At 43.4% G+C, this 25559-nt stretch overlaps 1 protein-coding gene and 1 long non-coding RNA gene across 4 annotated transcripts in view; one reads left to right on the top strand and one right to left on the bottom strand.

The window, feature by feature from the left end:
• The window catches only part of Ttl (tubulin tyrosine ligase), a 47744-nt gene extending 26282 nt beyond the window's left edge, over positions 1 to 21462 (top strand). The window contains exons 6-8 of one of the 3 annotated variants that reach the window (XR_006149928.1): positions 10719 to 10862; positions 14015 to 14572; positions 21452 to 21462. Coding sequence is in view for 2 of the 3 variants with exons in the window: in XM_042695544.1 (XP_042551478.1) it covers positions 10719 to 10862; positions 14015 to 14126 (256 nt within the window). In the remaining variant the exon portion in view is untranslated. Of the gene's footprint in view, positions 1 to 10718; positions 10863 to 14014; positions 15411 to 21451 lie in introns of those variants that run through there. The other 2 variants (XM_042695544.1, XM_042695545.1) reach the window with 2 other exon arrangements.
• LOC122121368 lies at positions 3863 to 18167 on the bottom strand. The gene is made up of 3 exons (XR_006149929.1): positions 17530 to 18167; positions 11155 to 11160; positions 3863 to 3873 (listed from the first exon to the last, which is right to left on the bottom strand). It is a non-coding gene; the product is annotated as an uncharacterized LOC122121368 (long non-coding RNA).
• Positions 21463 to 25559: the final 4097 nt, after the last annotated feature.

Genomic DNA, 25559 nt, shown 5'->3' with positions numbered 1-25559 from the left:
GAACAGTGCCATTGCCTCCCACATTCCTTTATTTTTATTTTTTAATTACTCTCTATATCTGATATGTTATATTATATATTTAAAATAGGTTTCTAGTGGTTGGATATTGTTTTGCTTTTTATATTAGTCCATTAAATTTAATTTTAATTTTCTGTTGAGTGGCTATATCTGGTTTGGGTCTTTTCTTTGTTTTATTTTGGTTTTTTTTTGTTTTTGTTTTTGGGGGGGGCATTTTGTGTGTGTGTGTGTGTGTGCGCGCGCGCATGTGTGTGTGTGTGCGCATGTGTGTGTGTGTGTGTGCATGTGTGTGTGTGTGTGCGCCGGTCCTGGGGCTTGAGCTGGCATTGTACCACTTGAGCCATGACATTTTTTGGGTGCTTAATTAGAGATAAGAATCTCATGGACTTTCCTGCCCAATTTGGCTTTGAACTGCAATCCTCAGATCTGTCTACTGAGTAGCTAGGATTACAGGCATGAGCCACCTGTGCCCTGCTATTCCCTGCTTATTGCTGGTTAATTGGAGATAAGAATCTCAAAGATTTGTCTGAGTGGGCTGGATTTGAATGCAGATTCTCATATCTCAGTCTTCTAAGTAGCTAGTTTTATAGACATGATCCACTAGTCCTGACTCTACTCTTATTTTCTTTCTTTCTTTCTTTTTTCTTTTCTTTTCTTTTTTTTTTGCCTGTCCTGGTGCCTGAACCCAGGGCCTGGGCACTGTCCTTGAGCGTCTTTTGCTCAAAGCTAGCACTGTACCACTTAAGCCGTAGCGCAATTTCCAGCTTTTTCTGTTTATGTGGTACTGAGGAATACAGCCTAGGGCTTCAACTCTATCACTAAGCCACATTCCCAGCCCATCTCCTCTTATTTTCAAAGTGGCTTTCTTATGTCTAGTATATCAGTTAGTCATTTTATTAAATCTAACCTGATAATTGATGATACATATGGAAATATATAACTATTGATAACTAAAAAAGTGGTATAAATTTTAATGCATATAAATGCAACACTGACATCCATAGAGGGGAAGAGTGAGTGAATCTTAAGGATATAAGGTTTTTTTGCATATTGAGTCTGACAGAGTCGGTCTCCTAATAACCAGCAAAAAGTCAGCCTGGAATTCATGGCTCAAATGGTGGAGAGCTAGCCAGTAATAAGCAAGTCAAAGCTTCAGTGCCAGTCAAAAGATAAAATAAAATTAAAAAAAGAAGAAAATATTCTGTTGTATTTACTAAGGTGCCATTTCTGTTTTGCTTTTCTAGAACTCTAGAGTTTTCAGTCCTCCCTCCGTCCCTCCCTCCTTTCTTCCTTTCTTCCTTCTTTCCATCTGTCTGTCTGTCCTTGGATTGGACCTAGGATCTTGCATATGCTAGCAAGTGCTCTACTACTTGACTGCACTTCAGACTTATTTTTGTTATTATGCATATTTAATATTCTTTTGGATTTTCCCCATACACGTTAATCTGTTATTTTGTTCCTGTTTCTTTCTTGTGTTTCTTGTCATTTGTCTAGGAATGATTTCTTTATTGTTATCCCCTTTAATTTCTTTTGTGTGTGTGTGCTGTAACTAAGCAAGTGTACTCATCCCCTTTTTTTTTTATTTTTTTTTTTATTGTAAAGCTACTATACAGAGGGTTACAGTTACATGAGTGAGGTAATGAGTACACTTCCTCTTGAACATTGTTACCCCCTCCATTGTTTTCTCCCTACTATCCCCTCCCTCCCTCCCTTCCCGAGGTTCTTTTTTTTTTTTTTTTTTGATTGTGATTAAATGATTACATAATTTCAAAGTCACAAGTTCATTCTAACTTCCCTGGAGCAAATTGTCTACCACAGTCTGTAATATATAACAGTATTCACATGTTATATACCATATTTGTGATCAGCAGCATGGGGATATTTAGTAGTGGTTCAACCAGATGAGCGGGAGTTCTTTGTTTCTTAAGTCCTGTTAGTTTTGTCGTATCACCTAACCTTTTGGATTTAGCATCCACTTATCAGGGAGACCATGTACCGTTTGTCTCTTCCTTCTTGGCTTACCTCGCTCAACATGATTCCTTCTAGCTCCATCCATTTCCCTGCAAATGCCATTATTTTGTCATTTCTAATGGCTGCATAATATTCCATTGTGTATAGATACCACAATTTTTGGATCCATTCATCTGTGGTGGGGCATCTAGGTTGTTTCCATATCCTAGCTATTGTGAACAGTGCTGCAATAAACATGGAGGTGCATGTGTCCTTGTATATTGGTTCCTGTTGTTCAGGGTAGATGCCTAGAAGTGGTATGACTGGGTCGTAAGGGAGGTCAATCTTTAGCTTTCTAAGGACCCTCCAGACTGCTTTCCAAAGTGGTTGTATAAGTGTACATTCCCACCAGCAGTGTAATAGGGTTCCTCTTTCTCCACATCCCCTCCAGCATTTGTCGTTGGCTGATTTGTGGTTGTGGGACCTTCTGACTGGGGTAAGGTGGTATCTCAGGGTTGTCTTTATTTGCATTTCCTTCACCACCAGGGATGATGAACATTTCCTCATGTGTTTCTTTGCCATTTTTATTTCTTCATTTGAGAAGTCCCTCTTTAGTTCCCTTGCCCATTTAGTAATTGGTTTGTTAGGTTTGGGAGGGATTAGTTTCTTGAGTTCCCTGTATATACAGGATGTTAACCCCTTGTCTGATATATTGCTGGTAAATATTTTTTCCCAATTAGTTGGTTGTCTTTCTAGCTTAGTTGCGATAGATTTAGCTGTGCAGAAGCTTTTTATTTTAAGGTAGTCCCATTTGTCGAGTCTCTCTCCAACTTGTTGTGACCCTGGGACTCTGTTCAGGAAGTTCCTTCCTGTGCCTATTAGTTCAAGTGTCTCTCCTACTCTGTCCTGCAGTAGTTTCAGAGATTCAGGTTTAATGTTAAGGTCTTTAATCCATTTTGAGTTGATGTTGGTGCATGGTGATAGGCTGGGGTCCACTTTTAGTTTTCTGCATGTGGCTGCCCAGTTTTCCCAGCACCAGCGGTTGAAGAGGCTGTGTTTCTTCTATTGTATGTCTTTGGCTCCTTTGTCGAATATCAGCTGGCTGTAGGCCTGTGGATTTATATCTGGATCTTCTATTCTGTTCCATTGGTCTTCGAGTCTGTTTTTGTGCCAGTACCATGCTGTCTTTGTTATTATAGCTCTGTAGTAGAGTTTGAAGTTCGGCATGGATAGCCCTCCCATATTGTCTTTATCCCCTAGAATTGTTTTGGCTATTCTAGGTCTTTTGTTGTTCCATATAAATTTTTGGACTGCTCATCCCCTTTTAATAATGCTCCTCTACACACTTTTGATGCTACTGATGTTTGAATTGAAAACTTGTTTTTGCTTGGAAGCATTCTACCACTTGAACCATAATCCCAGAACTTGATTTTGGCTATACATTTTGTTTTCCAGTTCCAAGGTTTGAATCCAGGGCCTCCTGCGTACTAGGCAAAGACTCTACCATTTGAGCCACATCTACTTCAGTTGTTTCTGAGATAGAGTCTGTGGGCTTTTCCTGAAGTCAACCTCTGACCATAATCCTTCTCCCTGTTCAAGTGTAGCTGAGGCTACAATGAACCACCATATTAATGATTGTTGAGATGGAATCTCCATGGCTTTTCCTGGGGCCAACATTGAACTGAGATTTTCCTGCTTTCTGCCTTCTAAGTAGTTGGAGTAACAGGCAGGAGCTGCTACATCCAGCCTATTACGTTTTTTTTTTGTTGTTCTAAAATTTCCATTTCTTCTTTTTATAGGTTTTAATTTTCTTGAACATATTACTGGTAATTCTTTAATGTCCTTTTGTGACAACTTACTGAATCCAGTAAACTAAGCCTTAGTGGCCAAATCGGCCAAATGTTTCTTTTAACATTTCCCTATCTCCCTCTTCAATCCCCCCCACCCCCCGCACCCTATTTCTTCTCCTGTTCCATTTTTGGCAGTACTGAGATTTGAACTTGCTTGCTAGGTAAGCACTCTATTATTCAGCCACATCCTGAGCCTAGTCTTTTACTATTCTTTTTCCCCCTTTTGTTTTTAATTTCTTTTATGCATGTGTGCTGGTACCAGGGCTTAAACTCAGGACTTTGCATTCTCTCTCTGCTTTCTTGCTCACAGCTAGTATTCTACCACTTGGGCCACACTTCAGTGCTTCCATTTCTTAATAGGCCTAGAAGTAAGTTTGGTGGGGCGGGGTTATACTAGGATTTGAAATTGGCCTCACACTTGTTAGGCAGACACTGTACACAGAGCCCTGCTCATAGTCTTTTTTTTGTGCTGGTTATTTTGAAATAGGGTCTCACTTTCTGCCTGGATCCTAGATTACAGGTATGAGCCATTAGCACCCAAGTTAGAAATAGTTTTTGGTGTTAGGATTCATTTGTTGTAGTCTACTAAATCCAGTTGAGAATTTTTAGAATAAACTATAATGTATACAAAATATACTAAATTGTGAGTGTCTAAGTATACACTCATGTAACTATGATTCTTGTCAAGAAGTAAAACATTAGTAGTATTACCAGCCTCCTTTGAAACCCTCAAAATATGTATTTCATGCTGAAGACAGTCACTTCTGACTTCTCTCTCACACATTTCTTTTTGTGTGTTCTTAAACTGCACATGATGAAATTATACCATCATCCTAATTTTATGTCCAGATTGGTTTTTTTTTTTTTTGGGGGGGGGGGGTGGTCCAGTCATGGGTCTGAACTCTGGGCCTGGGCGCTGTCGCTCAGCTCTTCAGCTCAAGGCTAGTGCTCTACCACTTGAGCCACAGCGCCACTTCCAGCTTTTTTCTTTTTGCTTATGTGGTGCTGAGGAATCGAACCCAGGGCCTCAAGTATGCAAGGCAAGCGCTCTACCACTGAGCCACCTTCCCAGCCCTGTTTTTTTTTTTTTTTTTTTTTTTAAATTTTGTCTAGTCCTGGGACTTGAACTCAGGGCCTGGGCTGTGTCCCTGTGATCCAGGCTAGTGCTCTACCTTTAGCCATAACACCACTTCCAGCTTTTTCTGTTTATTTGGTACTGAGGAATTGAACCCAGGGCTTCCAAACACTTTATCACTAAGCCACATTCCCAGCCCTGTCCAGCTTTTTTCTATGACCAGCTTTTTTTTTTCTGGTGGGGTGGCGGGGGCGGGGGTGGAGATGGGGGTACAGTGGTCATGGGCTTCAACTCTGGCCTGGGTACTGTCCCTGAGCTCTTCAGCTCAAGGTGAGAGCTCTACCACTTAAGCCACAGTACCACTTCTGGTTTTCTGGTGGTTAATTGAAGATAAGAGTCTCATGGACTTTTCTGCTCAGGCTGACTTTGAACTGTGATTCTCAGATCTCAACCTCCTGAGTAGCTAGGATTACAGGTGAGAGCCACCAGTGCCTGGCATGTGACCAGCTTTTTTTATGTCCAGCTTTTGTCGATGACATATATATTGTTGCCCACAGTAGTGATTCCCCCTGTCCTTTTGGTGTCACTTCTGGGGCTTGAACTTGGTCTGGGTGCTGTCTTAGCTTTTTGTTCAGGGATAGCACTCTACCATTTGAGCCCATAGTTCCACCTCTAACTTTTTGGTAGTTAATTGGAGATAAGAGTCTCATGGACTTTCCTGCCCAAGCTGGCTTTGAATCACAATCCTCAGATCCCAATTACTTGTCCTTTTTACTTGCCATATAATCTTCTACTGTGGGACGTTCCAGTTTTCCCCTTCTATAGTCTATAGTTTATTTGTTTTGTGCGTGCACTGGGGCTTGAACTTGCTGGGCTTTTTTGCTCAAGGCTGCCATTGAACCACTTGAGTCATACCTCCACTTCTAGCTTTTTGGTAGTTAATTGGAAATGAGAATGTCATAACTAAGCCAGGCGCCAGTGGCTCACACCTATAATCCTAGCTACTCAGGAGGCTAACATCTGAGGATCTCGGTTCAAAGCCAGCCTGGGCTGGAAAGTCCATGAGACTCTTATCTTCAATTAACCACCAGAAAACTGGAAGTGGCACTGTGGCTCAAGTGGTAGAGTTTTAGCCTTGAGCTGAAGAGCTGAGGGACAGCACTCAGACCCAGAATTTAAGCCCCATGACCAACAACAACAACAAAAAAATGTCATGACTTTTCTGCCTCATTTGGCTTCAAATTCCAATTCTCAGATTTCAGTCCTCTGAGTAGCTAGGATTACAGGCGTGACTCATGGTGCCCAGCTGATTTGATTTCTTACATGTAAGGCCTACAATCTGTCTAGAATTATGTGTCATGTCTATGTTTTTCCACAAGAGTGTCTCAGGACCCAAGACCATCTTTGCCTGAGACTACCCCACCTACTGCTGCTCTGAGCCTTGTGGCTGTGTGTGAGTGGGTCTGACGATCCCTGTGACCCCTGTCTGCTCCATTGGTCATCCTGTCACTAGGACAGGTGCTGGTCCTGGGACTTGAGCTAATGTCTAGGCGCTGCCCCTGAGCTTTTTTTGCTCAAGGATAGCACTCTATCACTTGAGCTTCAGCTCCTCTTTTGGCTCTTTTGATAGTTAATTGAAGATAAGAGTATCATGAACTTTCTTGCTCTGACTGGCTTCTGATTCTCAAATCTCAGCCTTCTGTATAACTAAGATTATACAGGTGAGTCACTGGTGCCCAGCTCCTCAATATTTTTTACATAGAACCTAGCAGAAAACTCAGGGATTATTGCATTCTCACACCAGGTAAACAAAATGTGCTTGTTAATGGATACCCACTATAGGGCAAATACCGTATTGGCTCTGGGACGCCCTCTTCTGGTTGGTATGCAGTGCTGCAGGCAGCGTTGTCTTTTGATAACTAGAAATGCTCCTCACAAGCCCTCCAGTTTGCTTTTCTCAGCCACCATCCCCTTACTCCCTAGTCAAGCCTCCAAAAAGATGTGTTCTGTGAAACTTCTGATGAGGAGAAAGCTCCCACTGTGGATTATCCATCCCAAATGCCCATATTTAGATTGATTTGGTTCTGGTTATGTCGGAGTGTGATGCTGCTTTCACTTTTTATCCTTTTCTCTTGATGTCTTCTCTCTTTTTCCCTTTACCCTCAAGCATTCCTTCATCATGTATTAAACTTTTGTACTTTATTTTGGCAGTAATGGGGTTTGAATTCAGGAGCTTTTGCTTGCTAGACAGCATTCTGCTGAGCCCATCCTTCAGCCTATTTTTTTTTAATAGCTTTAGTTATTTTTCAGGTAGGGTCTTATATTTTTGCCCAGGCTAGCCTCAGACTACAGTTCTCCCACCTGTACCTCTTTTATAGCTGAGACCACAGATGTGTCTCACCACAACCAGCTTAGTAATTGAGATGGGAGTCTCACGAACTTTTTGCCAGAGCTGGCCTTAAACCATGATCCCCTTGGTCTTCACCTCCAGAGTAGCTGGAATTACAAGTGTGAGCCACTCTGCTGGGCTGTATTTTTATTTTTTATTTTTTGGTGTGAGACCAGAACTCAAACTCAGTACCTGACAATTTGGCTAATTGTCTACTGCTTTACCAACTGAGCCATGCCTCTAACCCTCTTTTTCTTTTCTTTTTTGTTGGTCATGGGGCTTAAACTCTGGGCCTGGGCACTGTCCCCCAGCTCTTCAGCTCAAGGCCAGCACTCTGCCACTTTAGCCACAGTGCTACTTCTGGTTTTCTGGTGGTTTTATTGGAGATAACGGAGTTTCCTGCCAGGCCTGGCTTTGAACCACAATCCTCAGATGTCAGCCTTCTGAGTAGCTAGGATTACAGGTGTGAGCCACCAGCACCCGGCCATACTTTTATTAATTATAATATTTAAAGGGTATTTTAATGAAAACATTTAAGGATATTCTTATAAAACAGTGACAAGATTTAAAATTCTTATTAGTGTATCTTTTTTTTCTTTTTATGTTCTTTGTTTATTTGACAGGGTCTTGTGTGTGGCCCAAGTTGGCCATAAACTCATAATTCCCCTGCCTTAGCCTCTTGAGTCCTGAGATTACAGGTAGGCACCAACATGTCCAGTTTATTAGCATTTTGTTGTACAAAGTGATAATTTGTCGTGACTTTCTGTACATGTATATGGCATATTTTGATCATATTCATTCCTTGTCCCCCAGTATCCTTTCTTATCCCTCCTCCAAGATTTTTTTACATGGTATTTCACTGTGTTGTATTTCCCAAGTTGATTTAGTTTTCTGTTAATTAGAGATATAAGTTGTAGTCTTCTGATTACAGAGGATCCCTGTGGTCAGATTGATAACTTCAGTTAGTCACACTAACTGGTTGGTATGTGCTGGAATGCTCAGATGGTAGGATATTTTTTTTAATGTGATGTGTGATATACTAGTATGGGGGAAGTTTTCACTAGATTGGTTCTTATATATTTAATCAATTTGTATTTGTGGTAGTCCCATTAGGGCAAAAGGATTGCAAGTTCAAGACCAGCTTGGGCACAGAATAAGAGCCTGCCAGCCTGGGCTACAGGACAAGACGCTATCTCAAAACTGAACAAAGCACAAATATGTAAAAACTTTTTCCGCTTGGAGGAAAAAAGAAGAGGAGATCAGAATTTGGGGGAAAACGTATAGAGAAGAGTTGGGAATTTGGGAGTAAGTTCAAAAAGGAGACATTTTAGAGTTAGTTACCTAAACAGCTAGGGTGTGGTGGCATACACCTGTCATCCCACCTCCTGTGAGAAATAGAACACAGGAGGATCATGATCCCGGCTGGCCTGGGCAAAAAATGAGACCTTGTCTCAAAAACAATCAGAGCAAAAAAGGATAAAGGTGTGGCTCAAGTGGTATAGTACCTTCCTAGCAAAAAATTAATTGGTTATTTATAAACAAACACATAAATGTGTAATAAAAATATGTAAGTAAAATGAGTGAATGCACAATTTATATATATATATATATATATATATATATATATATATATATAATCCAGAAAAAGCTGAAGGTAGGGCTCAAGTGGTAGAGCACCAGCTATGAACAAGAAAGCCAATTGGTGTATAAAGCTTTTTATTCAAACCCTGGTACTGGCATCATAAATTAAAAAATAAGCCAACATTATTGAATGCTTCCTAGTAACCAGGACTTGTGCTCAGTTTCTTATGCAGTTATCTCAGTAAAAAATCTCAACACTACCAGTAGGTTCTATTTTTACCCCAACTATGTAAGTAAGGAAAATAGAATTTGAATTTGGTTTAGAAAGGTTAAAATGTTGTCCAAGATTCTGACCTAACTTCAAATCTCATGTACTTATTTATAACTTTTTTTTTTTTTGTCAGTGGTGGCGCCTGAACTCTGGGCCTGGGCACTGTCCCTCAGCTCTTCAGCTCAAGGCTAGCGCTCTACCACTTGAACCAAAGCACCACTTTCAGCTTTTTCTGCTTATGTGGTGCTGAGGAATCAAACCTAGGGCCTCATGCATGGAAGGCAAGCACTCTACCACTGAGCCACCTTCCCAGCCCCTTATTTATAACATTTTTGAGATTCACTTTGAGCTGCTTTTTGTGTCACTGAAATCCTTCAATTTTTTCCAAATACAGTAATCAATGTTAATGACAATTCTATGCTATATTTCAATATTTTGTTTTAATCTGTGTGGTTATTGAATGTGTGTGTGGTGTGTGTGTGCAAGCACATGTGGCTTGAACTCAGGGCTTTTTGTTTTCACATGGCTTTTTAATTCAAAGATTGCACTGTACCACTTGAGCTACAGTTCCATTTCTGGCTTTCTGCTGGCTAACTATAGATAAAAGTTTCTCAGATTTGTCTGCTGGGGCTGGCTTCAAACTTTGATCCTTAGGTCTCAGCCTTCTGAGTAGCTAGGATTCCAGGGATGAGCCACCTACCCAGTACATGGCTCTTGAATCTTTTAATTAGCAATAATTTGGTGAAAGAACTAGAGCTCCTGAAAGAAATTAATGATACCAGTATTCTCTGTACAAATTATTCTCTTCACCAGATGGTAGGTAGTCCCATTTTTACCTGGCTGGACTATAGGAAATTGTTTCAATTGTTATAAACCAATGTTGGGAGAATCTACATTTCTAGGGGCCTTGGTGACTCCATGCTATTTGCCCAGGGAGCCTTTGTCTTGTAACCTTGAATGTTTGCGGGCTTCTTGCTTCATAAGTAGCATTCTCGGGCTGGGAAGGTGGCTCAGTGGTAGAATGCTTGACTTGCATGCGTGAGGCCCTGGGTTCAAATCTTCAGCACCACATAAGCAGAAAAAGCTGGAAGTGGCACTGTGGCCTTGAGCTAAAAGAGCTGAGGAGCAGTGTCCAGGCCCAGAGTTCAGGCCCCATGACCGACAAAAATAAATAAGTAGCATTCTCTTGAGTGATCTATTGGTGATAAGATGGTTTTTTTGTTTGTTTTTTTGTACCAATCCTGGGGCTTGAGAGCTAGTCCTGAGAGCTGTCCTTGAGCTTCCTTTGCTCAAGATTAGTGCTCTACCATTTGAGCGATACCTCCAGCAAAAAACTGGTGTGGCTTTTTGGTGGTTAATTGGAGATAAGAGTCTTATGGACTGGATTGGCTTTGAACTACAATCCTCAGATCTCAGTCCCCTGAGTAGCTCGGATTATAGGTGCAAGCACCGCACACAATTGGTAATAACGTTTTAAAAGAGAATTAAGCTGAATCTAACTTTTATGCACCTAATGAAATCTTCTGAACATATCTTGACTGCCTCTACCATCCCACTCTCTGAGCTCTCTCCTTTCTCTCACAGGAGCTGCCTCATGAGCATAGAGCCAGCCATCAGCACCAGACACCTCCCTTACCAGAGTTTCCAACTCTTTGGCTTCGACTTCATGGTAGATGAGGAGCTGAAGGTTTGGCTCATTGAGGTCAATGGCGCCCCTGCTTGTGCTCAGTAAGCCTCAATGTCACTGGGTTGATCAGGTGGGAAGTTGGTTGTACACTTCTGACAGCTGCCCTGCAATGTTCAAGCACAGACCTCTCTATCTATCTTTCTGTCTACTTATTTGCTTTTTTTTTTTTTTTTGAACTGGTACTAGGGCTTGATCTCAAGGCCCGGGTGCTGTCCCTTAGCTTTTCCTTTAAAATCTAGTGCCATTTCTGATTAATTGGAGATAGGAATCCCTTGGATTTGACGCCTGGGCTGACTTTGAACCAGGACCCTCAACCTCTGCAGCAGCTCAAACACAGACCTTTTAACTGATGTCAGGAGGAATTGCACGGAGACGGTCCTCTTACAGGACCGGGAGCAGGGTGCTGGTGGCTCACGCCTGTCATCCTAGCTACTTTGAAGGCTGACATCTGAGGATCGCAGTTCAGAGCCAACCCGGGCAGAAAGTCCGTGAGACTCTTATCTCCAGTGAACCACCAGAAAACTGAAAGTGGCACTGTGGCTCAAGTGGTAGAGTGCTCACTTTGAGCTGAACAGCACCCAGGCCCAGAGTTCAAGCCCCACAACCCCAGCAGGGGGGTTGGGTGGGTGCCAGGCGGGGGGAACAGGACTGTAACTAGCAAGGGGACTTAGTCATTTCTCCATGTGCAAGTATGCTTAGGTGGGTGGCAGATATCATGAGTTCAACACAAAACTAACAAGTGCTGGAGAGATCCTCTAGTTGAATGACAAGTTGAATGATCAGAGTCTGTGGAAAAAGTGAAGTTTATGGGCTCCCTAAGGCAGAGATGATCAGAGAAGCATCCAAGACACAGTAAAGCTGGAACTGGGGTACAAGGAAAGGTTTTCTTAAGTGCACCAGAAAGAATGGCGAGGAGAACCTTGCTCTGTGCTGGGAGATGCTCAGATGAACAAAACGTGCCCTTTTGTGGGCTTCATCTCCATTTTCCTGGCTCTTCATAGTCACTTAGTGTTTGATGGATTCTCTCTGCACACCATCCACATGGGATGGAGTGGTGTAGGTAGCCATTAAGATGTGTGTCCCCAAAGATGAAGGAGACCGACACTGTCCCACTTGTTGAATTATGAATCATATTAGAGTCTAGGACTGCAATAGAAAATAAAACATTCTGTCTTTTAGATAGGATTTTTGTTTTTTGTTTTTTTTTTTTTTATTTTTTGTCGGTTGTGGGGCCTGAACTCGGCCTGGACGCTGTCTCTCAGGTCTTCAGCTCAAGGCTAGCACCTTACCACTTGAGCCACGGCACCATTTCTGGCTTTTTTCTGCTTATGTGGTGCTGAGGCATCAAACCCAGGGTCTCATGCATGCCAGGCAAGCACTCTACCACTGAGCCACCTTCCCAGCCTTTTTTTTTTTTTTGGTCAGTCATGGAGGCTGAACTCTGGGTCTGGGTGCTGTCCCTCAGCTCTTCAGCTTAAGGCTAGTGCCCTACCACTTGAGCACCACTTCAGGCTTAGATGGATTTTGACAGAGAAGCTATCTTGCTTCTACTTCCACAGGCTCCAGCCAGCATTAGGGCCAGGGGCAGGAGAAGAGGTTCGGTGCTAGGAGGGGCATGCCTTGGAGCAGGAAGGATGGGAATGAGACAGGAAGGGATTGGGATACAGTATCTTCTGGAAATTACAGTAGGAAAGGACTTCTGTCCCTGGCTGGCTTGCCTAGTGTGTTGTATGTGTGGGAATGTCTGGCCCAGAGCAACATGTTAGATACGGACTCCTCTTTAGATCATGCATGCCCTTCCCCTACCCCCACCCTCACCCTCACTCTTTTTTTTTGCCAGTTGTGAGGCTTGAACTCTGGGCCTAGATACTACCCCTGAGCTCCTTTTGCTCAAGGCTAGTACTCTATCATTTGAGCCACAGTTCCAATTCTGGCTTTTTCTGTTATTAATTGGAAATAAGGGTACACAGACTTTCCTACCCAGGCTGGCTTTGAACCACGATCCTTAGCTCTCAGCCTCCTGAGTAGCTAGGATTACAAGAGTGAGCTATTGGCATCTGGCTCCCTCTCCCCCCTCTTTGTTTTTCCTGATTTAGAATCAGTCCCCACAGATCTCACTTCAGGGAGCAGGTGCTTTCTCATGAAAGCCTAAGCCTGCAGCAGAAGCTGGAGGTAGAGGGACTCAGAACTCCTTTGGAGAGGCAAGGTGGGAAGTTTTCCTTCTTGGCTTTTCCTCATTTTTTTTTCTGGCCATCCAATTTTCTGTCTGACTTATATATTTTCCCAAGTCCCAACTTAATTGTCAGTCCCATGAAGTCTTCCCCAGTGTCTCCTCAAGCCTAGCAAGGTGGTTATTTCCCTGGGTTACTGTCTGCCCCCTGTGTTCCCTCATAGGCAAGGTGGCTTTTACTTGCTATCAAATCTGTTTCCCTGCCAGTCGGAGCAGGAATTGTCTGTTGTGATCACTTGCAACACCTTCCATAAGTCTTTTTTTTTTTTTTTTTTGTCGGTCGTGGGGCTTGAACTCTAGGCCTGGGCGTTGTCCCTCAGCTCTTCAGCTCAAGGCGAGCGCTCTACCACTTGAGCTACAGCGCCACTTCCGGTTTTCTGGTGGTTTACTGGAGATAGGAGTCTCACGGTCTTTCCTGCTTGGGCTGGCTTTGAACCGAGATCCTCAGATCTCAGCCTCCTGAGTAGCTAGGATTACAGGCGTGAGCCACCAGCGCCCGGCTTCTTCCATAAGTCTTTACTGATGGAATGTCTCATAGTGGTACAATACTTCCTGAGGTACTTGTGTGTGTGGATACCAATTTAAAAAAGCTGCTCTTAAGATAGAATATCTACAGCAGATCTTGATTTAGGGGGGAAAAAAAATTGAGGCCAGGTGCTTCTCAAGAGGCATAGATCTGACGGTTTGAAGCCACCCCAGGCAGGAAAGCCTTTGAGACTCTTATCTCCAATTAACTATGCAAGAAAAGCTGGAAGTGATACTGTGGCTTAAGTGGTAAAGCTCTAGAGCAAAAGTAGCTCAGGGACAGTGCCCAGGCCCTGAATTCAAGCCCCAAGACTGGTCTGTGTGTGTGCGCACACACACACACACACATACACACGCACACAAGGCCAAGAAACCTTTGATTTTTCACTTGTATTTTGATAAACATTCTTAATGACTTTTTAAAAAAACTCATTGCAGGAAGCTCTATGCAGAACTTTGCCAGGGCATCGTGGACATAGCCATAGCCAGTGTCTTCCCACCCCCGGACATGGAGCCACCACCGCAGCCAGCTGCATTCATCAAGCTGTGATAGACTGATGGAGATGCACACAGCTGCCTTGGGAAACACACGGGGTCCTGCTCCAGAAGAAGATGAAATGTCCAGACTGCACCTTATCAAGCCGAGATGAGGAGAGGCAACCCCAAGATGTGTTGGAAGAGCATGGGAAGAAAAGAGGACAGCAGATGGTCCAGAGCCAGTGGCGCTCTCCACAGTGCTGCTGACTTTAGCAAACTAAAGAAAATTTCTCTAGAAGGAGCAGAACATTCTTGTAAGGGGCCAAAGGCAGGGAGTTGATTTTCCTGTGTTCTCATCCTTTGAAAGAGTCTTTTGCTCCTCAGGCAATGCTGGGAACAGAACCCATCTTCCCCAGATGGCAGGCCAGGGACCACTGGTTGGTGTCTTTCCACCTGCTGCAGCCTGTAGTGCCTTAGTTTTGTGCCCAGCTGCAGGCCTGCTGGTCAGGGACATGGGAAGTGAGAGCATTTTTGAGGTTGCCCAGGTGTTTCCCATTCACCTCCTCCACAACACTCTGCCCCTCTAAACTCTGGACAAGCATGCACCAACTGTCCTTAGTTTTGTACTGTGCTCCAGCCTCTCAACAATGGCTGTTTTCTCAGCTACCTTCCTGGTGGGCTGTGGCCCAGCACCTGTCAGGCTTCCTGTGTGTTGGGGACCCAACAATCTGTGCTCTCTGCATGTTTTAGAGAGGGAGCAGCAACTCTGATGAGCCTGTAAGCATCAAATAAGCATGAGAGAGGGAGAAAAAACAAAAACATATCTTGCTTTACTTAATAGGTTGGGGTGGGGTGTCTGAAGTATCATGGTTTTCAATTCTCTTTATTTTAAGCAGAATGCTAAGTGCAGTTTTACAAAATTATTGTTCTTTTTATTTTCACTTAAATCTTTGTAGAAACCTCTCTAGGAAGTCAGGGAAGATAGACTTCCTTTGTTTATCTGCATCCCCAGATGGCCCTGGCCAGATACAGGTGGCTTTCCCCGTTCTGTTCTCCTTGTGCTCCAAGAGCCTTCTGCAGGGGCTAGAGGCCAGCTTCCAGTGTGGGAAGGATTTTATGTCTGTGTGCACCTGTGAATGTCAGGAGAAATGCTCTCTGGATAAGTAAGCTTAGGTCCCACCTAAACAGGAAAGAAGTAGTTCTGAGCTCCATGCTGCATTTTGTAAGTCACAAGGTATGTAGACTATTAGTTATATGTTGTAGACTTCTCAAAAGGCCACATTATTAATATGAGGAGATTTATTTATTTATTTATTTTTGTTTTTGTGTCAATCCTGGGGTCTGGATGCTGACCCTGAGCTTGCTTGCTTGCTTGTTTGTTTTTTTCCTCAAGACTAGTGCTCTACCATTTGAGCCACAGCTCCAGTTCAGTTTTTTTTTTTTTTTTTAGTTTATTGGAGATAAAGAGTCTGATAGACTATCCTGCAAAGACTAGCTTTGAGCCATGATCCTCAGATCTCAGCCTCCTGAGTAGCTAGGATTACAGGTGTGAGTCTACAGTGCCCAGTGGAAATCTCATTTATGTCGAGCATGAACTGAGGCACACAGCTCTTCTTACAGTGTGTCCTGGAAGTCATCACAGCAGACTTTCTTAGTGCATATTTTGATCTACTATTGGTTTTTGTTTTTTGGTTTTTTGCCAGTCCTGGGGCTTGAACTCAGGGCCTGAGCTTCTTTTGCTCAAGGCTAGAGTTCTACCACTTGAGCCACAGCACCACTTCCAGCCTTTTCTGTTTATGTGGTACTGAGGAATTGAACCCAGGGCTTTGTGCATGCTAGGCAAGCACTCTACCACTAAGCCACATTCCCAGGCCCTGTTATTGGTTCTTATTCGACCAGTTCTGCAGTCAATTGAGATTTTTACAAAAGAAGAGGAAAGGCATTGCCTCCTAGAATATTATGAGATATGGAAGCTTAGGATTTAGGAAAGGAATAATGATAAGATGATTGGATAGATGCAGCCATCTGGTAATAGGATGGGAAAGGAAGTCCCAACTGGCTAGACTTGGAATTTGGAATTATAAAATAAAAGTCCTACTGGTTACTGAGAGTTTGCATCCAGAGCACAATAGATCAGGCAATGTTAAGTCAGTCCTGGAGACCCAGGGCAGCTTGTAGGGTAGTGCCTGGGAACTTGTGAGAAATGAAGTGGGATCTGAGTAGGTTGTAGGAAGATGCATGTCCACATGCAGAGTGGAGGGTGCTGGGTCTGTGGCAAGTCTAGGTGGGCTGGTGGGGATAGCATAGAAACCCAAGTTATAGGAATATCTGAGATATTTTATCCAGCTCTTACAGTGACAAAACTAAGAATTTCAGATTATTAGCGCATGTATAAATCCTGGTGCATTTTCTAAGAAACCTGAATTCATGGCATTTATGTAAGAGATGAAAGGCTTTAAAAAAAGAAAAAGCTCCTATTTGTTTCTCACATGGTTTCAACTCAATTTCTGGCTTTTTGCTGGCTGGTTAATTACAGACAAATTTGTCTGCCAGGTCTGGCTTTGAACGTAGATCCTCCTTTCTCAGCCTCCTAAATAGCTAGGATTATAAGTGAGCCACTGTTGCCCAGCTCAACGATATATCTATTTTATGCATTTTTTTTCCCCCATCAGGTAGGAAGAATATTCCCTTACCCTTCCTTGGTCTCCTTGGCACAGATGGCCATGCCCAGCTTCTCAGTCTTCCAGGCTTCACATGTTAGATTGTTAGTGCTTCCAGAGCTGGGGGAAGAGGGTGGAGGTGGGGAGAAGCACTTGTGATTTCTTTGGAGATGTTGATTCCAACCTCAGTGCTGTCATTTGACTGTACCAATGAGTTTGTTAACCTCTCTGTGCCTTAGTTTCTAATCTCATGGAAGAGTTGCTTGCCAGAGCTGGGGACTACCTCCAGGGTCTTTGTGAGAACAAGAGTAGGAAAGACTCAAGAGCCTTTAGTACTAAGGTTCTCAGTGCTAAGAACATGCTGGAATCTCCTGGGAAGCTTTTAAAACATGTTGGTTCCCTTCCCTCACCCCCTGGCCAATTAAATCAGAACCTCAGGCAGCAATGTCTTGAGAAGCCCTGAATCATGCTTGGCAAGAAAAGATAGACACAATATAATTTGGAAGTATCCATAAAGTGCAAGTCTTTTAAAAAAACAAATTCTTTCTGCTCAGTGCTGGTGGCTGGCTACTCAGGACGATGAGATCTGAAGATTGTGCTTTGAAGCCGGCCAAGGAGGAAAGTCTGTGAGACTCCTATCTCCAATTAACTACACAGAGTTGGAAGTGGAGCTGTGACTTAAGTGGTAGAGCACTAACCTTGAGCAAAAAGAAAGCTCAGGGGCAGCACCCAAGCTTAGTTCCATCCTCAGGACTGGCACACATAAATTCTTTCTCAAAGCAAGTGTTTATTTCTTTAAGAGCAACCAGGTGTTACATACAATATTCCTAGTTCAAACAAGCAGTGTCAAAGCAGACTGTCTAGTTGCTTCTTATCATAGTATCTGGCAACTCAAACCTGCTTTTATCTACGTAAACAGTTTATGAAACCTTGGCAACAAATACAGATGAATTTATGAGTATTAAATATGTGCTAAAGTAAATTCATGAGTAATGAGAGAAAAACACCTTCTCACACTTGACTCCTATGGCAATTATAAAATCCATTTTACCAAGAATATTTAAGTGCCTTGGTGTTTGCAGGAGAGACTGGAGCAGATGCTGGTGTGTGGAGCAGCTGGCATGGAACTTCGCTTGCTTCCTGAGAGGCTGGTTGCATGTATTGAATATCTTGGGGTAGCAGAGCCACCAAACCAGCGTCAGGGAAGCTACAAATGTTTTCAATAATTGCGGTTGCATCTGTGGGTGGTTTCTGCCTGTGTGGTTGTGGTGGTGGGACAAGGACAAAGTGCCAAAGTAGGTTGCATGCAGCATGGGGAGCTATAGAGAAAATGCAGTGATGTACATGTCTCTGATCCTGGACACAGAATCTGTACCTGTGAGAAAATTGTTTTTGAAACAAGGCAGTTTTATGAATGTTTCAAATGCCTGGCACATCAAAGTAAAATAATATTTCAAGTGTTTTGCCTCTTCACTTTTTTCTTTTTTTGGTCCAAGACTGGGACTCAAAGTTAGTATATGACAGTTTGCCCATTGGCTGGCACTGTATCGCTGGAGTCACCCTCCAACCCCAGCCTCTTTGCTTCTATTATGTTACTGTGAGTGTTGAGTGTCTTAACATCACTATTCAAATCCATGGTACTAGTACCCATAGGCAGGCAGGGTTTCCCTGCAAACAGCCAGATTGTAAATACGCTAGGCTTTTGCAAACCAAATTGTGTTGCGACAGACAGACAGACAGACAGACAGACAGACAGACAGATAGATAGATAGATAGATTTTAATGTGCCAGTATTATGGTTTGAATTCAGGATCTCGCAGTCTCACTTGGCTTCTTTGCTCATAGCTGGTGCTCTAATACTTGAGCCCCAGATCCACTTCTGGCTTTTTTTTTTAAATAGTTAATTGAAGATAAGAATAGCATAGACTTTTCTGCCTTGGCTGGCACTGAATCTTGATCCTCAGATCTCAGTCTACTAAGTAATTAGAGTTACAGGCGTAAGCCATCAGTACCAAGCTGTATTTTTTCTTTTCCCCCAACTCTCAAAAAGTATAAAAAATGATTCTAACTAAGCTCATAGACTAGCCAGATAGGGCAGATTTTGCTAGCCCCATGGTTTTCACTCATTACATTTGCAACAGATTGTCCTCAAACCTCTGAGCTACTTTATGATGAAACACTCACTAATAAGCTACCAGAATCTGGTCCATCATTTCTTACAAGGTCTGCCAAGTGACTGAACCATGGTGTGTATGGTCAAGTGAGCTCCCTGCTTGTAAGGAGGGGCCATACTGAAGGGGCTTCTGAAATGAAGCTACTTCCATAAACTAGCCCAAAAAAATCAAGAGATCCTGAGTGATTCTTATAAATTCCACATACTTTAGTCACTTAAATCTCAGGACAGGAAGGGATTCATTCATGGGAAACTGCTATTCACTAGTAACATCACTAAACAGACTTCAGGCACAGAAAAGTGCTCTGCCAACCTAGAAACCCTGGTTTAGGCATGCTACATCAAAGAAATTTCAGATTATGATATGACACTCCACTGGAGTCAGCCGAGATTGCTTAGGCAAAGTGTAGGATTAAGCAGATATTTTTCTTTTTTTGTTGGCTATGGGGCTTGAACTCTGGGCCTGGGCACTGCCCCTCAGCTCTTCAGCTCAAGGCTAGTGCTCTACCACTTGAGCCACAGTGCTACTTCCTGTTTTCTGGTGGTTAATTGGCGATAAGAGTCTCACATATTTTCCTGCCTGGGCTGTCTTTGAACCACGATCCTCAGATCTCATGTTCAGATGATCTATTTCTATCTCCCCTTCTCAGCTGCCCAGTAGTCTTGCAAACCAAAAGCCTCAAAGCATGGTCAAGGTGCTGGGAAGGTGGCTCAGTGGTAGAGCGCTTGCCTTGCATGCATGAGGCCCTGGGTTCAATTCCTCAGCACCACATAAGCAAAAAGAAAAAAGCCAGAAGTGGCGCTGTGACTCAAGTGGTAGAGCACTAGCCTTGAGCTGAAGAGCTGAGGGACAGGGCGCAGGCCCAGAGTTCAGGCCCCACAACCGGACCCCCCCCCCCAAAAAAAAAGCATGGTCAAGTTCAGCCTTATAGCAATCATTATAGAAATGCAGAATCGAGCTGAAGCCCTTACAAAGCTCTATTACCAGAGAGCTGTTGTCGTTTGACCTTTCCAGTAATCCCATTGAGAAGCTTCAACATATTCTGAAAGCCACATACATGGGTAGATTGCTGTACATGCTCTGGAGAAATCTGAATTCCCATAGCCTTTACCTTTGACTGAGACACAACAGGAAGAAAAGACTAAAGCAGAGTTGTGAAATGCTTACCTGAGTTTTGCAGGCATGCACACAAAGCCAATTAACAATGGTTGAGAGATACTTGTGCCCAGGCATCTCAGAAAATTTCTGTTCAGTCATAAGCAGAGAATTCAGTAGACAAACATAGACCAAAAACATAGGCTGTACAGCTTTAGCTTAGGAAAGTCACCAAGCAAACCACAACCCTGTAACTAGTTCCCAAATTAGCCTCATATTAAGATTTCCCAGTGTTTTTATTAATTATGGGACATGAAAAGGACAAGTAAGGTACAGCCCATACAGAGAGAAAGGTAGAAAGTAGAAACTGTCCTGAAGAAGCCCAGTTGTTGGACCTATATTACATAAAGACTTTATCCAGCTACCTAAAAATGCTTACTAAACTGAGAGGTGCTGGGAAAGTAGTTCAGTGGTAGAGTGCTTGCCTCATATGTATGAGGCCCAGGGTTTGATTCCTTAGCACCACATAAACAGAAAAAGCCAGAAGTGATGCTGTGGTTCAAGTGGTAGAGCACTAACCTTGAGCTGAAGAGCTGAGGGAGTGTCCAGGTCCAGAGTTCAAACCCCATGACCGATAAAAATAAAGGAAGCCGGGCACTGTTTCCTCAAGCCTCTAATCCTAGCTACTCAGGAGGCTGAGATCTGAGGATCTCTGTTCAAAGTCAGCCCAGGCAGGAAAGTCCTTGAGACTCTTATCTCCAGTAAACCACTTAGAAAACCAGAAGTGGCACTGTGGCTCAAGTGGTAGAGCACTAGCCTTGAGCTGAAGAGCTGAGGGACAGCATCCAGGCTGAGTTCAAGCCCCACGACCAAAAAAAAAGAATCCTTCACAATCATGCCAGGGGACCACGCAGAGGCAAGCAGACACAGGAGACAGATTATTGTAAGGTTTATTAGAGGGGCCATATCTACCTGGGAGAGGGAGTACAAGGCATCTACTCCTATCCAGGTGGCAGGCAGGTCTGGGGGAGGAAGTAAGGGCGGAAGTGAGGTAAGTGCATGCGTGGGAAGGTCTGGGCAGAGAGCTGTATGGCTGGAACTCTAGGGCAGGAAGGAGCTTAGGTCTGGGGGATTATAATACTAACAGGGGGAAAGACTTCAGTTCAAAACTTTTTTTGGAAACTTCATCAAAAACTTGTTTTGATTCAAAGGACACCATGAGAAAAACAGACAACCTATGATATGGGAAAACGTGTAAACTGCATGCTTAAGAATGATGGGAAGACTATATAAAGAACTATTACAAGTCAACAATAAAAAGACAAGTCAAGCGGGGCACTGATGCTTCATGCCTATAATCCTATAGTGCTATCTACTCAAGAGAGGCTGAGATCTGAGGATTGTGGTTCGAAGCCAGCCCAGGCAGGAAGTCTGTGAGACTCTTATCTCCAATAAACTACTTTAAAAAGCTGGAAATGAGAGTACAGCTCGCCTTGAGCAAAAGAAGCTCAGAGACAGCGTCCAGTCCCAGAAGTCAAGCCCCAGGACCAGCACAAAAACACACAATGATCCGAGACTACCATACATGTAATAAGGTGGTTGTAATGAAAAGATAGACACAGCTACTAGTAAGGATAGAAAGAAATTGGAATCCTTACATGTTATTGGGGGATTTGTAAAAAGTCAAGTCAACTTTAAAATGGACAGTGTCTCTATATTTCTTCAAAGGTAAGCAACAGTTGACTCATAAAAAAATACTGACCATCACTGGTCAGTAGGGAAATGAAAATCAAAACTGTGATTCGAAGCTGAGCACTGGTGACTCATGTTTGTAATCCTAGTTACACAGGAGGCTTAGATCTGAGGATCTTGATTTAAAGCCAACCAGGGCAGAAAAATCTGTGAGACTCTAATTAATCATGCACACACAAAAAAAGCCAGAAATGGTGCTTTGGCAAAAGTGGTAGATGTTAGGAGCATTAGTTAGTTAGAAATGTGAACAAACCCTGGACTCAGTATGGTCTGAGGTATGCAAATGAACTGGCACTAACGGTGTTTAGAACTGGAACATACCTTAAAGATGATTGGATGGCCGGGTGCCGGTGGCTCACACCTGTAATCCTAGCTACTCAGGGGGCTGAGATCTGAGGATCGCAGTTCAAAGCCAGCCTGGGCAGGAAAGTCCATGAGACTCCTATTTCCAATAAACCACTAGAAAACCGGAAGTGGCGCTGTGGCTCAAGCGGTAGAGCACTCACCTTGAGCTGAAGAGTGCAGGGACAGTGCCCAAGCCCAGAGCTCAAGCCCCATGACCGACAGAAAAAAAAAAAAAAGATGATTGGATGTCAGGCTACAACTAGCAGCTTAAAAACAGAAAGAATTGAGGCTAAGTCACCACTGGGTGCAGGGTTAGGCTCTCTCTCCAGACATACCACAGAACCACCAAGCAGCCCTGACCCAAGTGTGACCCAACCTCGGACCAAGTGAAGTAGCAGGTGAGGCATCCTGGCACAGACAGGATGAACGTGGGGTAGGATTTGGTTAAGTGTGTGATAATGCAGTGAGTGATGTAATCTTGGAAGTAAGGTTCCAGTAAGTAAATACCTTTATGCATCTCAACCCATCCCTGTAATTATTTTGATACCATAGAGCTCTAGCCTTGAGCAAAAGAAGCTCAGACTCAGACTCAGCCCCCCTGACTCTGAGTTGAAGCCCCAGGACCAGCACAAAAACAATGATTCAAGACTACCATACATGTAATAAGGTGGTTGTAAGGAAAAGGTAAGCAATTTCAGTTACTGGTAAGGATATAAAGAAACTGGAATCCTTATGTGTTATTAGGGGGTTTATAAAATCATACAGCTTATTTGTAAAAGTTTCACTGATCCTCAAAAATTAAATGTAATTTTAGTTTACAACAGAAATTCCATTCTATGATTTCTTTTTTTCTTGCCAGTCCTGGGGCTTGAACGCAGGGTCTGGGCAAAATCCCTGAGCTTCTGTTGCTCAAGGCTAGCACTCTACCCCATTTGAGCCACGGTGCCACTTCTGGCTTTTTCTGTTTATGTGTTACTGAGGAATCTATCCGAGGGCTTCATGCATGTAGGCAAACACTCTACTACTAAGGCACATTCCAAGCCTAAGTCTTTAATTATTATAAAGATGATGTACAGAGGGGTTACAATTACATGTCAGGTAAAGAGTACATTTCTTTTTGGACAATGTCCTCGCCCTCTTCCACATTTTTCCTTCTATCACCACCCACAAGTTATATAGTTCATTCTCAACATATCGTCTAGTGAGTACCACAGCTGCATTTGTTCACCCTTAGTCCCTCTGTTTCTGTGACCCCCTTCCCCTTCCAAAGACAGACAAATGCACAAAAAGACAAAAAAACAAAAACCTCATTTCTATTTCCTGGAGTTCATTTTGATAGCTATTATTTTATATGATCAGATGCAGCTAGGTATTGCACCTTTGTTTTCTTTTCCTAAAAATATCCTCCTTTGCTCTCACTGTGTATAAATGCCCAGAGTCCTAGCTGGGCGCCGGTGGCTCACGCCTGCAATACTGAAGATCTCAGTTCAAAGCCAACCCAGGCAGGAAAGTCTGTGAGATTCTGTGAGATTCTTATCTCCAATAAACCACAAGAAAACCGAAAGTGGCACTGTGGCTCAAGTGGTAGAGTCCTAACCTTGAGCTGAAGAGCTGAGGGACAGACAGTGCCCAGGCCGAGTTCAAGCCCCACGACTGACTCCCCCCCCTGCCCCCCCCCAAAAAAGCGCTAACGTCTCTGAAAGGTTTGCATACATGAAAATTCCCAGCCCAAGTGTTGCAAGGCATTAGAAATAGAGCCACTTAAAAGACCAAATTGTGAGCCTTTATTGGAGAGCTGGAGGACTGCTGACAGACTCCTGTCTCAAAGACCAGCAGCTCTGAAAGCAGTTAGCACAAAGCTTATATAGGCCAAAACCACATAAGGTGTGTGGAATTAAACCCAACAAAAGTGTTATACATAAACAAAGCAAACCAGATGAGGACACTTAAACCTAATAGAAGTGCTAAAGTGCTAAAAGCAAACCATCTAGAGGAAGCATAGACCTGGTCTCCTTACTGTAAGGTATATTAAGTAGGTAGGTTTCATTAGGTAGCCGATGAAGACAACAGCATTCGCTATTCAGGAAGGAAAATAAGTTTGTTTACCGAATTGCTGCCCCGGTGGAGCACAGTGGAGAGGCGTGGCCAAAACTGGAGAACCACCCCCAGGCCAGGACTTATCTAGGCCAGGGGCATGAAGAGATGTGGCCAGGTGGGGGAAAGGTATGGCCACATTGGAGCTGAATGTGACCTCAGGGCCTGGGTCCTTCCTACAGTCAGATGGAAAGCCAGGGGTGGGCCCAGGATGTAAGGGGGTGGGGAGGGGTTGGGGTGGGGAAGGTCACTGCTTCCAGGTGTGCCAGTTACCTAGGTTACAGATACGGGGTGGCACCTTAGCCAAGAGATAGGGAGGTGTCTGAATTGGGGCTGCATGGCCTGTGGCAGAGCTTATACTTACTTTGCTGGTAGTAAAAGTTGAGTTGTTTGGAGGGAGGGATTCCTAAGGAGCTAGGGGACACTTTGAGAAGTGATGGGTTTACTCATTGTCTTAATTTTGGTGTTGGTTTCATCCTGTATCTCCAATTTGCCAGTGTTAACACTTTAAATACACTTTAAATATGTGTAATGTATTATATACCAAATATGTGTATGACACAGCTCTTTAAATACACAAGATCAAGTTAAAAGATAATAGTAAGTGTTAGGAAAATGGAGGAGAAAAGGAATAGGCTGGACTTGATCATCAACAGGTGAGGATTGTTTATTGAGGAACAGCGAGGGGTACAGATCTTCACGCGGGTTTGGAGGTTGTGCCAGAGAGTTGGGACAGAAGCTGGGTTTTTATAAAAGGTCTGAGCAAGGAGGCAGAGGTTAATGAAAAAGCCACTAGGTCAAGGAAGGTGAGGGACTTTCAGTTGGGCCCACAATGGGATGTTTACAGCTGGGTTTAGGTGGATTGCCATGCCTGCACTTCACACACGTTCACACATACCTAGGATTTTGCCTGGCATCTGTATGGGCCTGGGACAATAGGGTAGGGGTCAATCCTTCAGTAAGCATTTCTTGACCAACCATTATTCTGAAGAAATAAATGATTCACAGAAAGACACAATGAGTCTTAATAAGATGGAAATTCACTTGGAACACTGCGCTTCTCCCATCAACTTTACCATTTGAGCCTGACCCTCTTCCCACCCCACAAGAATTTCAGTCCAGATGGTCTTGGTGGCTCAGGTTTATAATCTTAGCTAGTCAGGAGGCTGAGACATGAAAATTGCAGTTCAAAGCCAGCCCAGGCAAGAACATTGGTGAGACTCTTATCTCCAATTAACCACCAAAAAACTGGAGAGCTGCACCTTAAGTGGTAGAGCACTAGCCTTGAGGAAAAAAATGCTTGGGCACAGCATCAGGCCCGGGTTTATTTTATCCAGCAAACCCAGAGAAGCTCACACTGGAAAGTGAGCATGCTCTCCATCTCAG

This window comes from Dipodomys spectabilis, unplaced genomic scaffold (genome assembly GCF_019054845.1).
Source record: "Dipodomys spectabilis isolate Male_0828 unplaced genomic scaffold, ASM1905484v1 ptg000187l, whole genome shotgun sequence".
Lineage (NCBI taxonomy): Eukaryota > Metazoa > Chordata > Mammalia > Rodentia > Heteromyidae > Dipodomys > Dipodomys spectabilis.
This window is presented reverse-complemented; position numbering and strand designations above follow the sequence as displayed.